The sequence below is a fragment of the Xiphophorus couchianus genome, chromosome 16 (assembly GCF_001444195.1).
Source record: "Xiphophorus couchianus chromosome 16, X_couchianus-1.0, whole genome shotgun sequence".
NCBI classification, from domain to species: Eukaryota; Metazoa; Chordata; class Actinopteri; order Cyprinodontiformes; family Poeciliidae; genus Xiphophorus; species Xiphophorus couchianus.
Window position 1 is genome coordinate 15,071,071 of NC_040243.1, and position 14,313 is coordinate 15,085,383.

Sequence of the window (14,313 nt, forward strand, 5' to 3'; positions counted from 1 at the left end):
TCAAGGTATCGCATAGTTCAAGAGTTATAACGGTGTTTTTTTTTTTTTTTAAACTTAAACCAGATGTATTTTCAAAGTTTAAGCTTTGACGTTTCTTCTGTGCATTTAAATGTGGGAACGTTAACATCTCTGGATAGACCTCAAGTTTATAGTGTTCAAGCTAAGGTTATGCACTATTCTATGGCAACAATCATGTTAAGTTGACATTTTCAACAATCAATTCAATTTCTTACATGTGTAGTAAGAAACAGTTCTCTTAATACTTTTACAAATTAAAGTAGTGAAAAACTGTTGCTACAGAGAACTAAAAACCATCAACATTTTGATCATATAGATGTTTTAATGTAACACATATTGATGTAACACAAAAAGTAGCTACTTCCTACACATTAAATGCATGATAAGTGCATTTTCACTATCCTTATTATGGTAGCAGACACACAGTTCATGATAACCATCTGAAAGGCCTTTCTTGGCATGTGCAACATGACGATAGATTAACATGACATGGAATGAATTTCAGAGAGTTGAGGAAAGTAACATTCTTCGCAAAAATAGTTTATATCTTTACAGCCCCATGGTTAGGAATGTTCCTATTTTGGTCCTAAAATATATGAGTTTACAGCATAATGAACTGAGGATCATGTTTAAACAGTGTTGAATGTGCACTTACAATTCATGCACAAAGTAGTGTTCATGAAATAATACAGCATAGCAGTACAGATTATTCTGTACAACAGGAATGTTTGCCTTCTAGACATATTTTTAACTCTGGTGGCAAAACATTGAAAACAGGACAGAAATAAAAAATAAAGTATGCACCGAACTTTAGTCTTTACAAACCAAATGGACATTACTGGGGTTTCAGTCATTACTTTGGTGCATTTAGTGCCCATGACTCTCAGGGTGAGAACACATCTGAAGTGGCTATGTCACTTTAACAAAGAATTGTCCAAGGTATGAATTGCAATTGGAAGCTGAAAATACATCAGAAACACCAAGATGCAATCCCTAGTGTAGAGTACAAAGCAACTGGATTTCTTTAGTTTCTTAGAAATCATTTCACCTCTCACCAAAAAGACTTCTTCACTTCTAAACAAGTTTGGAAGTAACGTGAGATTCCTCTGACTACTACTTATGAGCCTGTTGCTTCCAACCATCTTCAGAACTGAAGAAGTCTTTTGGTGAAAGGTAAAAAAAAGAAGTCCAGTTGCTCTCTGCCCAACAACTTTGGATTGTTATGTCCTGAATGGCCGAGAATCTACACCAGCATAATACCAAGATGCAGCACAGAGAGTAAATCAGATATTCTGTTGTGCATTCAGCCATCAATGTCCCAGCTAAAGAGGTGATGTTTCACCAGCATATCCTGCACTCCTTCTTTCAGTGGCTTCTGCTCTTTCTCCTAAAAGACAACATTAAAACACAAAACAATTAGATACAGAAAAAGGAAAATAGTTTTCAGGTTTGTGGTTGTAAAGTGTCAAAATCTGAAGTTGAAACGGCATGAATACTTCTTGCGTTATTAGGAATATCAATGTTTGCTTTTTTGCCCTCCCCTCCCCCTTACGGTAGTTTTCAAAATAATCAAGTTAGTTTTACAAAAATATGCATCATCCAATTCTAATTTGGTTAACTACTAAAAAGGGAGAGAGGAAGATAAACGGCAAAATATGATGAGGGGAAAAAGGAAGAGGGTTAGTTGTAGATTTCCACAGAAATATTTGAACATGACATAAAAAAAAAACTGTATTAGTATCAATTCATGGTATCTGCAACTCTGTGGATGAAGTAAAAGGAAGCATTTAGGGTGAGTGTTGTATACAACTGTTGGGGGTTTGACTGTGTATGCTTATGAAGATCTGTAGAAATTGATGTTTCTTCAAAATATATAAATTTTTTCTGTTTTATCTGGCCAATTATTCGGACGATGAGAAGACCTAAGGGGCATGTGTGGTTTGGGATGAAATCTGAATCAGAAATAAAGGGGCACCGTTGAGTCAGTGTGGAGGTTTTGTGTTTGGAGCAGAAACCGTGAATTGGCTTCAGCTAATTGTTAATCTTTGTCATTTTTAAGCAACCACAGTCTCACTCAGGTTACCTAGAGATCCCAACTAAAGAGGTGATGCTGAACCAGCACATCCATAACTTCTGCTTTCAGAATAGCAGATTTCTGAAATGGTATGACATCATCAAGGTTGTCTCTCCTCAACGGAACAGGCTGTTCTGATAATTAGATTGATTTTGCTGCTATGTTATCATCATGTCTTTTACTCACCACTTTCTTGTCAGGCAGCTCACTGTCTTGAGAGAGACTGAAGGCAAATTTTGACAGTACCCTGAGGATACAGAAGCAAAAGTGGCCAGAGGTTTTATTTCAACACCATGGCTTTGTAATTTCAAAAAGTTTCCCTTTTGAAAGTTTTACTCCATTATCCACACGCTAAACAGTATTTAAACTGGTGCAAAACTTCCTCTTAAAGAGGGGAGAATTCAATTAAAATTCAAACAGTGCTGCCTTTCAACAAGTTTTAATTTGGCCCAAATGGAAATCAGAAGCAAAGTAAATTGAAACAGCTTGTTTAACAATATTAATTTTTGTCAAGTATTACAATCTGTCTAACAAATGTAAACAAGCAAATTAACACTTATATTCAGAGTGAAAAGTGTAGGCAGAGGCCTAAGCTTATTACACGTACAGTTAAAAAAAAAAAACAAGCTAACAATTGTTAAAGTTTGACACTTTGACAATTATTTATTTACTGTTTTGAGACAGGACAAAAATGCTTAAGTTTCAAATGATCTTTTTCACCTGATGTTTTTTGGTCTATATTAAAGACTTTGATTGTGAACTAGATTTACTTTATTCCTCTTAGTCATTCCCTATTTTTATCCCATTACAGAGCTACCCGTTATCAATGTTTTTCTTGACCCTTAATGTTTTAAAACAGACAAATCTACCTTCAAAAATGTGCATAACAATAGACATACATACATTATCATCAAAGAGGTCCCCACCCTATTCATGATGGGCTAGTAGGCATGTTTAGTGTCTCCATTGGATTCAGAGAAATTAACAACCTAATCTGTTGCCATTTTAATATTTTGGTTTCTTGTCACCCATCTTAATACCTGAGCTCACACTTGATCTGCACCCAACCAGGACTGCGCAGGAATGACCATGGATGATACCATTTTTCTACAGCAGCCATGCTGGAGCACAACACCTCCAACCACAGATGAAGAACCTGTTCACTAGAGAGACAGGTGCAAAGTTAGGAACCAAGTATTTCTACTTAATTGTAAAATGATCTACATTTCTTGAAGTTAATATGTGAAACCTTTTGTAAACATGTGTGTGTTTGTGAGAAAACTCACTTTAGGCCAACACACACGAGAGATCTGAATTTGACATCCATCTGAGCGTGTACAGAGTCATGGCTCATGTTTACAGCCTGCACTGCCTAGAAAAAACAGACAGGCTTAGTTTTAATACAATGTAGACATCAGTTAGGGTGAAAAACATACAAAAATAAAAAACTACTTATTCGTTAGATTAAAATAAAATCATTGCTTTGGACCGTTTTGTACACTCACTCTGTACAGCAACTCCTCAGGTGTTAGCACTTTTCCATCTTCATCTAACCTAGTAAACAACAGAGACAGTGACTTGATGCATCCATAACCAGTGTGATGACAAATTAATATTCTGACACACTCCTGTTACATATTACACTTAGTATGCAGAGAAGTGCAGGTCAATGTTGCAACTGCAAATTGGTAAGTACTAATCAGAAATGTTATTTTATTGATGCAATGATTTACAGACTTTAAAAATCCATCAATATAGTCAGAGGACAAACTGTGTTTAAAACTTCTTTTTTTTTCTTAGAATTTTTAACAGTAGTTGCAATTTTCCTTTAAAGTGCTGTATGTGCAGTCTCTCTCTATAGTCCACAGCAATGTGTGTGTCTGTGCCATTTCAAATCAAACATGACGAATGGGGTGTCTGATTCCTAGCCAGTGAGGCGTTGAATAGAAGTTTTTCAAAGTCAGAAGTGGTCTCTGGTACTGAATTATAAATGTAGGTCTGGATGCTCTATACGTTTCCTAACAACCGTAGCAGCAAAGTGGTGTAGAAGCTGCAGATACCGACTCTCTGCTGCAATCGTTACCCGTTTGTAGCCTAACTTTTGACTTACTGGCTACTTATATTTGTCAACATGCAAATGCTCAAATAAATTTACAGTCATTCAATTTTCATCACATTATGATTCTGTGAATAACTAAATGAATTTAATTGGAATAATTTTACAAAATGACAATAAACACTTCTCAGAAATTTAACATAAAAAGATGTAGTAAGAAGGTTATACTGAGGGGTGCACCAAATAAAAAGGTTGGATTTTTCTGTTGGAAAGATATTAATTTAGTAGAGATCGATTTATCAAAAAATGAATAAAAGCAAATTGTGGCTCTCCTATCTTTAATTAAAAAATATAATCAGTGTAGATTGCATTTACCTGTATGTTTTACAAAGCACAAGTCTAGAGTAGACAGAATTGAAGTCTCTCTCCACCTCCCTACTAGCTGCCTGAGGAAAAGCACATTAGGTAGAATAATACATTTCTATTTTGAACCTGACAAAAGCCATTTCATTTATGAGGCCATAATAAGGAGAAACAAAATCTACCTCCTCTATGAATAACCATGGGTGACAAGGTCCTCCAAGTATAGAGGGCTTTTTTAATCCATGCTGAAAGATGGCCTTCAGGGCAGGACACAGGGTTCCTCTGACCAGGTCAGTCACTGCCTCCGTCACAGAGTCATCACCTGCTAATGAGTACTGGACACAGGCAGGTGCACCAGTTCATAGAATATTCAAAGGAACAGATGTCCAAAGCTGTGTACATATTGTGCACAGGCTTCCACATCTGATAACCTACCTCCTTACTTCTTTCATCCAGAATTTCCACAAACTTGGCTGGAAACCAACCTATCACACGAGGGAGAAAATAAATAATGTATGTGAAAACAAATTAGCAATGTAATGTTTAATGATGAAATAATAAAGAGCACTCACCTCTCAGGCCATTGAGCTCACCAACCCAACAGTGCTCATCTTTTTGTGAAACGATCTAACACAGAAAGATGAAGTGGAGAAAGTGAAAAGGATGAGTTTATACATCATAAACAGTAGTATGCGTCTTAGTGTAACTCACAGTGATGATATCATTCTTTCTGAAGCCCAATTCATCATCGTCATGACGTTCGAAATCCAGCAAAGCCTTTGCTCGTCTCCGTCTGTTACGAGACACCACGAGAAAGTTTTCATGGTCCCTCTGGTGGCTCTCCATGGAGTAATCTGGAGTCAGATCCTGGAGAGAAAAGGACAAAGAGTGATGGGGTTCTTAAAACAGGGTACTACAATAACAAAGTGAAAGTCTATAAGTCTATATGTTTGGACCTACAGTGCTGGAATGCCGTGGGTCTAGACAATGGAAGTGCTCTGCAGTACGAGTTATAGCCTCCCTTAGAGCAGCAACTAACTCTGTCTGCTTGATGTTTTTGGATTTCAGGGCATCAGCTTCATCCTCCCCAAACAGCAGAGAGGTCAGGGTGGATTTCCTGCGCAGGGACTGTCTCCTCACCACCTAAATATTCACAAAAACAAAAGGACCTTAATTAGACAGTCAACATGACTGACATTCAGGCATGTCAGCATACGACAAACCTTGTTGAGATTGGTATTGAGTGTGGAATTGTTTCCATTGTTGAGCTGTGCCTGTTCATTAAGAATATAGGCCAGGTGCTTGTGACGATGAGCCTCCAACGTTTCCTGGGATAATGTCCCAGCTATCCGCATAGCCTCTCCAAGAACTGCAGGCCCATCTTTTAACTGACTTGGCAGGTCTGACAGAGTGTTAAAAATGGACGCAGAGTTTTCTGATGATACGAGCTCCTCCTCCTAGAGTCAAAGTAAAATTCAGTAAGAATAATAATTAATAATGATAGACTTTTTTATTCGTTTTACACGTTGGTGAGAATACTTGGAAAGAGTTCTAACTATGCACACAATGTTTTTCTAATTTAGGGGGAAAGAAAATGTGTTTGACTGTATCATCCTGTTGAGACTGAGGCAGGTGTAGCGTCCCTACCTTAATTTTGAGCATGCCCAGTGTGATCTGGAAGAGCACCACCGAGCCCTGATAAAACAACAGATCCCAGATCCTTAGAAGTAGACGGATGTCCACCACACTGGCAAATGACGTCAGGAACCAGTGCAATGTGATTAGCGACAACTCTGCATGTAAAAGAAAGACGTTGTTTCAAAGAACGCGTCATAAACTCATTAAATGCTACCTCCAATACAAAAGATAATAAACCAAATATATAATTAATCTTCAGTTTTTACCTATGTCATGCTCTTGGAGGAGGCGGTCCAGGGCAGGGAGGTACTGAACGATGAGCTGCCGCAGAACCCTCTGATCTGTTTGGACCCCCAGGAGTGTGGAGGAGAAGTAGGACGGAGGAAGGAGGTCTTCGATCAAAGCACACATCATCCACAGTGCGTCCTCCTCCTCCAGAAAGAGCAGCAGGCAGGAAATGACCTAGATGAAGAAGACATTTATGAAATGAAGAAACAAAGAGGCCAAAAACTAAAAGTTAAAAAACGAGATTGTGTAAATGTGCAGTTAAGGACATGCCATTATATGTTCTCACCATGCCAGTGCCCTGACAGTACCCAATATCTGGGTAGAGCCATGCCAGACCTCTCAGTACCCGCCTCAGTCTTGGGACTCCCACACTGTTTAGAGTGCTGAAACATGCATTGGTTGGCATGGTCCGTAACAGATCTTTTTCTATCTGGAAGGCAGAGTTTATTGTTTTAAAAAATATCCAACTTATAACTGATGTTACCTGGAATTTATATTCCAACATTTTCTTCAACAAAAAAGGATTTACAAACAGAAAGAGTAATTTCTAAACATTTTTGATATATATCAAATGATACATAAATTAGGGTGTGATGCATACAGTGAACTTAAATACTGTTGAAGATTTTACCTGCTTAGATGTGCTGCTGTCATCATTAGAGCTATTCTTGACAATTTCTTTGTAGGAAATCTCTGAGGTCCTCTTCTTTTGCAGGGCTCCAGACAAACGCATCCATAACTAAATAATTTAAGAAACAAAAGAGAAAATTAGATATGTGTCGGTATGTGTAGTCTTTGGCATTAAAATTGGCATCATTAAGAATAGGTAGGAAAAGCTCTTTCTGCCCCATGTCTAGTCAAATCAACAAACATGTCTCCTCTGGTGAGGATGTCTACCTGAGGCCTCATGCTGTGAGGTATACCACCAAAAACCAAAGAACGCAGACGCTCTGACTGTGGAAGGACAGGATCGATGAGATCCCAGGTCAGGTCCCCCACTCTGTGGTTATGGGTGAACTCCAAGTGGGCTTGCCAGCGAAGCCGCTGCTGGGGGTCTTCACGCTGGGGTGAACCCTCTGTGCCCAACCTTATCTTGGGCTCTCCATCGTCTTCAAAAAGAGGAAAATGTCCAAATTTAGCAAGGATAGCCTTTCCAGTAATGTTAACACTAGGAAGTACTTTTGTAAATAAGAATGATTGAATCAAAAAACAAAAGAAGCATTTCAAAACAAAATTACAGCAGATATTAACATGTAGCAGTTATTAACTGAGTATGAAAAAGGTAGACAACAGAAGCTCCCAAACATAAGAAAAGCACTGAGCACGTAATGAGACATGCTAGTGCTGTGAAAGGTAACCGTAACGACACTGATAAATAAGATTCCCTGTAAAATAATAATAATTTTTAAAAAAGAATTAATTGAAGAAGTACATAAGCCTGACTTTCTCAGCACTGATAGGAATCGGTAATTAAAGTAAGAAAAAGCAGCACAAGTATTGTTCTGGTGACAGTAAAAGAAAAAGCACGGCTTGGAAACATTTAGAGAAATTACATTAACTTTGAGCAATCAGTAACTGTGACAAAAAGGAAGTACAAAGACATCTCTACAGCTGCAACACAGACGGTTAAACGTGGTGCTAGAGGCAACACAAAAAATGCTTTCGTCCATTAGGATGAGAATAAAATAGTGAAAAACGACTCTGCGATCACATGAACTCGGTATGTGTAGTCTTTATACTAACATACAAAGCTGTCATTCTTCTTCATTTATATGTGGGGAATTTTACCAGTTATGTTTATAAAAAGAAGATTAAAGGAAAAATGCTTGTGGTTGTGTTTTTTGTATAAAATACCTTCCATATCTATTCTGAAGCCAAACTCATCATACTGTTGTTCAGGCTGCTCTGCAGAATCTTTCTGTAGAGACAACATAGTAGCATATTTCTTATTAGGCACGCCTTATATAAGATGTATCAGAACAACAGGCAAAGATTACATTCTACAACAAATAAACAGTTGATTTTACTGTAATAAACTCCATGCATCATTTATTTAAAGAAAAATACCATATAGTAACACATCCTTTGAATTACTGTTTGCATTTTTGCTAGTTGTTTCAAAACAAAACTGAATCGAACTGAGAACTGCTGAACCAGAATGGATTCACAGGGAAGCGATTTGTTAATCCTCACAGCGCTTCCCTCTGAAATATCCATTTCAGGCTAAAAATATGGGAACATTATGCTTTGTTTAAAAGAACTCAAAATGTGCAAATTAAACCAGAATACTATCATAACACTGTCCACAAACATATTTGTTTAAGTGAAAATTATGGTATACTTTAAGTTTTTCACTTTAGTCATCATCTCTCGTCTTACAATAAGAAACTACTTATACTAGACTATCATTTTGGCTTCAGTTACTAAAATAAGTAACTGATCTAACATTAAAACATATTTTGGAGATGTCTTCTCTTGTAATGCTATCTTGTTGACTTACAAAATAATTTCATCAACTAATTTCAGCAGCTAAAATTAAATCAGATCCTCACTTGATGATATTTGGCCAAAATATCTTGAGGCCACATGCTTGGGGTTAGAGCCGAAAAAGATCCACCAGGTGCTGGTGTGTAAGTACCTAACACAGTGAGGGGGAAAAAATAAGTCAATGTGAGAAACAAGCTTTAACATAATGAAGTAAAAAGGCTAGCATAGACCAATGCATACAATATATTTATTTAAAAAAATGCTGGCTCTAATTACCAGACATTTTGTTGATTAACTGAGGTTACAGAGAGGCAAAGGACCATCCAGAGAAGAGACATCAGGTGAAGGTCAGTCTGTGGAACAACTGCGGAAGAAAGCAGATGGCAAATTAATTTATTGTGTACTTTTAACAGCACTAAAAAAAGCTATCAAAAATTAGACAATAAACGAGTGCAAGAGCATTTCCACACAAGATAAAACATGTTGCCAAGAATCAATAGTTCTTATCACTACAGTACGCTGTAGTAAAATCAAAAGTACAAAAACGAATTGTTAGTTTAGACAAATCCTTACAGTCAGAGCATGTGCAGCCAATTCAAATCTGCTGACATCTTGTCTATTTCTGTTCTATTCAGCAACCTAGAGTATTAGGTTCATGTTTTGTAATATTTTCCACACATCTCTACATTTAATAATGTGTGAGAAAATTGTTTATTCAGTCAGTACTTAATACAGTTGACACACAAGAAATATTAAAATATAACATGCTTCTTTTTTAATTTTGAATATCATACAGAAAAGCAGCCCTACATACATCTCTCTCGATGCAAGAGAAAAGTTGTGCTTTTTTAAGAAAATGGAAGATTATCAATTGTAGTCAATCAGTCAGATTAATCAACTCAATTGCAAACTTGCATCCCTATTTCTTATAAATTTAAGGAACTCTGCATTAGAACAAATGAAAAGAGGGGAAAAAACATAAAAGATAAAAAAGGATATCCTGGCAGTTTTCCTTTTGCAATTGCACTTACCAAAGACTTATCTAATACATCAACTCAGATACAATAAAATTTATTTCTATAAGTGTGTGACTTGTTTGGTAAAGTTAGACATGCTTTACAATTTTTATTTGTCCACTACTTGAATAATTTCTATTTTAGTCTGAGTCAAAGACAATTCAGAGTGGCTTTGGTTTTGCACCAATGCTCCTATTGTTAAACCTGAATGATTTAGAACAATATAAAACAGTCCATTATTGTACATTAGAAATTTAACAAGAATAAAAAAAACAGTAAAAATAGAAAATGTGCATATCAAATATAATACTACCAAATAGTTTTCTGTACCAAAGGTTGCTTACGATGAGTCTTTGACATCAACAAACTTGAAATTCTGTCCATATATCCCAAGCATTTTACCGTTATGGGAAAATAAATCTTTTTTTTTATTATTTCCTTTCCTATTTCGATTGTACAGCTTTGTGAAGGAACGTAATTTTGAATCCAAGTAAAAACTAAAGAAGCAACATTCAAAACTAACCTGGAAAAGAAATTCACCACTATGCAAACCCCGTGGAAGAATGAGTCATTCTAGCAGCCGGCCCGTAGCATTTGAAGGGGGATTTAAGACTTAAGAGATGATAAATCAATTTGAGGTTGGGAGGATGGCCAAGTACTTTCAGAGAAGCTCTGTGTGTAACTCTAGGGGATAAGGGAAGTGTAGACACTTCCTTACAACATTACCGGTTTAATCACATGCCAGTGAACTTTGTAAAATACTTCCTGCAAACTGTTGCACAAAGAAAGCCATTTACACACAACCTAAAAAACAACTTCTCGTAACAAAGAACGACTTAACTGTAAACAATTTATAGTTGCTTTACTGCATTAATCACTAATTTTGGAGTCTATATGGGCTAACCAGAAGTATATTAACATATTTCTTGTCCTTTTGATATTTCCACAAGAGATAGTATCATGCGAGTGCTGCACAACATAAGAAAATGTTGTGGTGGCAATAATATTGGTAAATACTGCAATGAGGACATCATTGCAGAAGGCAAGTTACTACACCTCACTAAGTGGTATGTCTGTTAAGAAGCTGACTGCAATTTGGCTACCTGAGGAGATAACCCAAACTACTAACCACTGTAGGTTAATAGTGGCATTAGATATGCTCCAGATTCCACTCAGTGAATACCACAATGGCAAAAACAAAGAATATTCTGCACAATGACAATGAGAGCCACTATATTCAGGTGTTTACTTTCCTTCTTTGAACCAAAATCGAATAGTCAATAATTTCCTAAATGTCAGTTTGTGTGCCATTGCTGTATTTGTGGTATTTTTAATCAAGTTTATCATACTTTGAAAATCTCATCATGCCGCATGCTTATCTGGAACAAACGTAATTCATATCCTGATAAGAGAGTTTAGTTACCAAGATGACAGCAGCAAACTTTAAGTTCCACAAACAAAACAAAAAAGTTCTTCAGTAATTTTGTGCTCTGTTCTATAAGGTAGGTTTGGACTGGAAGATCAGAGGGTTCTTCAACAAATATGGGTAGTAATATAAGATATTAGATGATACCCTATGATTCTTAGTAACATTTTGGTAAATTAGTATCCAATCGAAGTGTGCAAAAATCCTAAATAAATGTAAAATTCTTTTCCAGATATTGCTCAAGTTAGAAATATGCAAGATGTATTATTTATTTCTGATTACAATCAGCACTGTGGGCAGCTAAGGAACACTGACTGGGTTGAAAAATGACTATTGACTAGCTCAAACGCCATCTGCTTTCAAAGAAGTAAAACTATGACTTGCCATGAAGCTGAATCACTTACTACAGTAAACACAAGAACATCTCAGCTTCAATAGGTGTGGCTTTGCTCTGCTATGTTTGCAGAAAGTAGACAAACACTTTGCCATACCAGCAGCAATGGCCAACATCCTGGTTTTCAGACACGACAAAATTAGCACGCCGAGAACAGCAGCTTTTAACTGCAACACTGTAAACTCACGTTGATCAAAGAGTTTTGTGTTCCCCTGAAACCGTGCCGAGCAAAAACCACCACTGCGATTCCGAACACCGCCTCCAGTTGTTCCTCATAGTAAGCCAAACACTGGTGACTCATTTTTCCTCATTAAGACACGTGTCACAAAATATTGTTGTTTGCCATTTCCTCAAGATCGTGATCAAATCAAAAGCGCATTGTGAAGTCACTCATATGCAGAAATGAGTGACTTCACATTTCTGTATGTGAATATCTCTGAAGCTTACGTCTTTTTAGCTCCTAAAAAAGTATCACATTCGAATAATGACATCTAAGCGATAAGAGACCCAAGTTATATGCAAGACACAAATGAAACACTGACAGTGCAAGCACTTACTGCTGTTGTTTATTATTGTGGTTTTAATGCAGTTTGTCAGCTGATAAAATTACCGTTACGTCAAGCCACGGCTGACGTCAGGTGCAGCCGATAACGCTGTACTACATTCTCCTATGCAACACATTTTATCCGCGTTGACATTTGTCCGCGGATGTAAAAGACCAAATGAAACAGTAAAAACGCTCACTTTCCCATCTATAGAGTTCAAAACAATTCAGAGAATGGCGTTCTTAGTACTCTCGGAGTCTCCAGATGCTAGCCATACGCGCTACATTTAGCCTTTTGCTAGTTGCATACAACGTAACACAGCCGATTCACTTTACTTACCGTGGCATTGCCCGGGAGAAAAGATAGGGATCCGGGTTATGCTTAAAATACGTTCTGTTGTTGAATATGAAAAAAAAACATAACACATGCTTATCACTCGCTTCTCATTACTGACATAATCTACGTTGTGCACCTGCTAAAGACGAGATGTAGCTCCTGTGTATTCCTACACCGTAAGGGTTTTCCCTGTTCTACATCCCGGAGCAGCACCTTTTGTGTAAAATATCCTTCCGCGACCACGACCGTGTGACGATGGCGCTGATGTGTTCCATTCATTTACGCATGGACACGCCCCTCATTCATAACGGAGCCAGAAAAGCAGGGAAGTCACGATTTAGAGCAGAACTTCAAACGACATCCTATGTTATAGAAAGTCTGTCATCCCACAGAAGGTGCGTTGTGTTTTACATTTGAATAATCTGCGCAGATAGATTAGGTTTTCCATTGAATAGTCTGATTTATGTCTACAATTTTAATACCGTTATATATTTTTTCTATTCGTTTCCTGTTTCTTATTTTAACTGTTATTTTGTAGGACAACATTTTTTTCTTGCTTTAAAAATAAAAACAATATCAGTAAAATAAAACACAGACAAACAAACAAACAAAAAACAAATCTATACACTTTTAGTCTGCCATTGTGTCTGTTCCGTTTTACCCTTCTGTGGTGTCATTTTGTTTATCCCCTATAAATATATGTCTGTGATTATTGCTTCCTTTGTTGACAAAATCTTGTTAAAGGTGTAGAATTAAATAGTCAAACAAAACAGACTCTACATTTTCTCTACAGTGAACCTACTTATAGGGAGACATACATTTTTGTTACATTGGTATGACAAAACCTACCTCTATAGATTAGTTGAAACCCAATACAAAATAAAAAATATATATATAATTTTTAGGATAGAAGAATTTTGAAAAGTGTCTTTAGACAGCCACTTATTTTATAACTTGCTTGTGACATTACTTGTTCTGAATTCATTTTGTTTTCATTTGTAATTTATTGAAAATGGGTTGTTTTAGCATTGTTATGTGTGATGAACAAAAATACATATTTAAACATTTTAAGCATGTTTCCTCTGCACTACCCTTCACTAAAAGTACAATAACATTTTTGCCAATTTGTACAATGGTAAGTCCACAATCGCCTGCCCCAGATTCAGGTTACTTTTTAAAAAGCTTAGCAATAATATTTTGACCACTAAAAGCAGACCTAAAACACATTTCATGTTATTAATTGGACAGCTGTCAGTAGGTGGGTGGTTTAATGACTGATATGAACCGTTTTGACATAGGTTAAACTTTGAGAGGTGAGTCATAGCATCTCTATAATTAAAGCAGAACGGTCACAGCCTGCAGTGGTCAGAACCTACCAAAAGGGGCGTCAGAAATGGAAATTACTCGAGAGGAATGAAATATACTATCTGTTCAAATGTGCTTCTGTTTTAGATGTGTTATTTCAAACAATTTATTGACATGGTATTACTCCCTGATAGCAGAGGACAGCTAGACAATAGGGAACTGAGTTGAGCCACAAAAATAGTTAAATGCCTTGAAAAACAATGACATGAATTTGAATTGTTGGCTTGTTCTTTAAATGTGCCAAAATTCACATTACTTGAGCATCTGTTGCTTGATGGAAGCACCAATTTCAACCCAAAAGATCAGC

General features: G+C 36.7%; 1 protein-coding gene across 4 annotated transcripts; it reads right to left on the reverse strand.

The window, feature by feature from the left end:
• Nucleotides 1–320: 320 nt before the first annotated feature.
• On the reverse strand, nucleotides 321–12,887 carry sgsm3 (small G protein signaling modulator 3). 4 transcript variants are annotated; one of them, XM_028042369.1, is made up of 21 exons: nucleotides 12,645–12,887; nucleotides 9,201–9,288; nucleotides 8,990–9,075; nucleotides 8,292–8,355; nucleotides 7,335–7,546; nucleotides 7,069–7,176; nucleotides 6,724–6,867; nucleotides 6,416–6,611; nucleotides 6,159–6,304; nucleotides 5,735–5,968; nucleotides 5,472–5,654; nucleotides 5,223–5,378; nucleotides 5,084–5,138; nucleotides 4,947–4,996; nucleotides 4,694–4,846; nucleotides 4,524–4,594; nucleotides 3,598–3,646; nucleotides 3,379–3,464; nucleotides 3,133–3,255; nucleotides 2,279–2,339; nucleotides 321–1,405 (listed from the first exon to the last, which is right to left on the reverse strand). In XM_028042369.1, exons 2-21 carry the CDS (start codon nucleotides 9,205–9,207, stop codon nucleotides 1,322–1,324), a joined length of 2,268 nt encoding a protein of 755 aa, XP_027898170.1. In that variant the 5' UTR covers nucleotides 9,208–9,288; nucleotides 12,645–12,887; the 3' UTR covers nucleotides 321–1,321. The 4 variants fall into 4 exon arrangements, with proteins under 4 accessions (XP_027898170.1, XP_027898172.1, XP_027898171.1 ...); XM_028042371.1 differs by lacking the exon at nucleotides 12,645–12,887 and adding an exon at nucleotides 11,948–11,969; XM_028042370.1 differs by lacking the exon at nucleotides 12,645–12,887 and adding an exon at nucleotides 10,464–10,600.
• Nucleotides 12,888–14,313: the final 1,426 nt, after the last annotated feature.

What these genes read in the sequence shown, in the direction of transcription:
- sgsm3 (XM_028042369.1), bottom strand. An exon ending in CTCACAGCATGAGGCCTCAG is followed by an intron (nt 7,177 to 7,334) that starts GTAGACATCCTC and finishes TAAATTATTTAG; the next exon opens with TTATGGATGCGTTTGTCTGG. An exon ending in CTCGTGTGTGTTGGCCTAAA is followed by an intron (nt 3,256 to 3,378) that starts GTGAGTTTTCTC and finishes CTGTCTCTCTAG; the next exon opens with TGAACAGGTTCTTCATCTGT.